Here is a 2,789-nt window from a genome sequence, read left to right as displayed (position 1 = left end):
CAACTCGCCCTCATACCTACGGAGTTGGCTTTGTTTAAATTTAACACCATAGTTTCGGAATTAACGACATCACTCTCAAACTCAATATGAAATTCTATCATATTATGATCACTGTTCCCCAGAGGATCCTTAATTATAAGATTACTAATTAACCATGTCCCATCACACAATACTAGATCTAAAATAACCTGTTCCCTCTTTGGTTCCTCGACATATTGTTCTCGAACACTGTCTCGAATAAATTCCATGAGCTCGTCCTCCAAACTACTTTTCCCAATTTCCTTTGCCCGGTCTGTATGAAAATTAAAGTCCCCACGATTATTGTATTACCCTTGTGACAAGCTCCTCCAATTTCCTGATTTATACTCTGTCCAACACTATAACTTCTGTTAGGGGGCCTGTAAACTACTCCCTCCAGTGTTTTCTGCCCCTTGTTATTTCTTAGCTCCACCCAGACTGATTCCACATCCTGATTTTCTGAGCGAAGATCCTTTCTCATTACTGTCTTTACCTCATCCTTTATTATCAGGGGTCCTCCCTCTCCTCACATCCCCCTCTCCCCCCCGATCCCTCTCCCCAAACCCTCCTCCCTCCCCTTCAGTGCCCCTTTCCCAATTTGCCGATCTTTTCTAAAAGTCAAGTTCCCTGGAATATTTAGTTCCCAACCTTGGTCACCCTGTAACCACGTCTCAGTGATGGCGACGAGTTCAAACCCATTTCTCTCTATTTGTGCCATTAATTCATCTATCTTGTTACGAATGCTTCGTGCATTCAGATAAAGTGCCTTTAATTTGAACTTTTTACTATTTTCCCTGATGTGACTTTAGTCACTAATACCCTATTACCTTTGTTAAACTCTCTGTCCCTTCCTGACACACTCTGCTGGTTTTTACCCAAATCGCTACTCTGCTCTACAGCCTTGACTTTTCTCTTTCGATTATAAATTTACCCTTACCTGAACCCTCCCCCGCTATCTACCGCCCAGTTATTCGATTCGCCAGGACACTGGTCCCAGCCCGGTTTATGTGGAGCCTGTCCCAATGGAACAGCTCCCTCTTTCCCCAGTACTGGTGCCAGTGCCCCATGAATCGAAACCCCTGTCTCCCACACCAACCTTTCACTCACCCATTTAACCATCTAATCTGTCCCAATGCCAATTTGCGTGTGGCTCAGGTAGTAATCCAGAGATTATTACCTTTGAGGTTCTGGTTTTTAATTTGGACCCTCGCTCCTGAAACTCCCTCAGCAGACCCTCATTCCTAGTTCTACCTGTGTCGTTGGTTCCTACGTGGATCACAACAACTGGATCCTCCCCCTCCTGCATCAAGTTCTTCTCCAGTCACGAGGAGATGTCCTTAACCCTTGTACCGGGCAGGCAACACAGCCCTCGGGACTCCCGGTAGCAGCTGCAGAGAACAGTATCTATTCCAGTATTACCGAACAGAAGGAGGCCATTTAGCCCATCGTTCCTGTGCCAGCTCTATGAAAGAGTTCTCCAATTAGTGCCACTTCCCCGCTCATTAAAAAAACCCTGCAAATCTTCCCCCTTCAAGTGTTTATCCAATTTCCTTTGAAAGTTACAAATTGAATCTGCATCCACCACCATTTCAGGCAGTGCATTCCAGATCACAACAACTCTGGGCATTAAAATATTCTCCTCATCTCCCCTCAGGTTCTTTTGCCAATTATCTTAAATCTGTGTCCTCTGGTCACCGACTCTCCTGGCAGTGGAAACAGTTTCTCCTTATTTCCTCCATCAAAACACCTCAAAATTTATCAACACCTCCATTAATTCTGCCCTTATTCTTCTCTGAAGAAAAATCCCAGGTTCTCCAGACTCTCCACATAACTGAAGTCCATCATCCCTGGTACCATTCTGAGTGGACAACCTGAGCTGATTTATTTGACATTTATCCAGAATATTAAACTCCAGCCCAGTCCTCGGGGTTATTAACATCAGAAACAAACCCCAACTGTCAGAATGAACATGGTTCAGTCCTGGATGTGATTAACAGCAGCAATAACAGCAGAATCCAACCCCTGCATCACAGGTGAACTCGCTGGTGTCTCAGAACATTTTAAACAGCCTCTCCAGTGTGAATACGTTGGTGTCTCTGCAGATTCCTTTTGCTTTCAAATCTTTTCTCACAGTTAGAACTTTTAAAGGGTCCTTTATCAGTGTGAACAAGTCGGTGTACAGTGAGGTGGGATGAACGAGTGAATCCCTTCCCACACACGGAGCAGGTGAACGGTCTCTCCCCAGTGTGAACTCGCTGGTGTGCCAGCAGATCCTTAGTGCTTTTAAAGGTCTTCTCACAGTCAGAACATTTGAAAGGTCTCTTATCAGTGTGAATGCGTTGGTGATAAGTGAGGTGGGATGAACGAGTGAATCCCTTCCCACACATGGAGCAGGTGAACTGTCTCTCGCAAGTGTGAACTCTCTGGTGTGTCAGCAGGCTGGATGACTGAGTGAATCCCTTCTCACACATGGAGCAGGTAAACGGCCTCTCCCCAGTGTGACTGCGTCGATGAGTTTCCAGCTGGGAGGGGTAATTGAATCCCTTCCCACAGTCCCCACATTCACACGGTTTCTCCGTGGTCCGGGTGTCCTTGTGTCTCTCCAGGTTGGACGATCAGTTGAAGCCTCGTCCACACACAGAACACGTGGACGGTTTCTCCCCGCTGTGAACGGTGCGATGTTTTTTCAGGCTGTGTGACTGGTTAAAGCTCTTTCCACACAGTGCACTGGAACACTCTCACTCGGGTGTGTGTGTCTCGGTGATTTTCCA

General features: G+C 46.2%; 1 protein-coding gene across 1 annotated transcript; it reads right to left on the bottom strand.

Moving 5' to 3' along the window:
* Positions 1 to 2,078: 2,078 nt before the first annotated feature.
* On the bottom strand, positions 2,079 to 2,489 carry LOC137315728 (zinc finger protein 239-like). The gene has a single exon (XM_067980229.1). The coding sequence runs from the start codon at positions 2,487 to 2,489 to the stop codon at positions 2,079 to 2,081; it is 411 nt and encodes a 136-aa protein (XP_067836330.1).
* Positions 2,490 to 2,789: the final 300 nt, after the last annotated feature.

This window comes from Heptranchias perlo, unplaced genomic scaffold (genome assembly GCF_035084215.1).
Source record: "Heptranchias perlo isolate sHepPer1 unplaced genomic scaffold, sHepPer1.hap1 HAP1_SCAFFOLD_56, whole genome shotgun sequence".
NCBI lineage: Eukaryota > Metazoa > Chordata > Chondrichthyes > Hexanchiformes > Hexanchidae > Heptranchias > Heptranchias perlo.
Note: the sequence above shows the minus strand (reverse complement) of the source record. Positions and strands in the feature narration are given on the sequence as shown.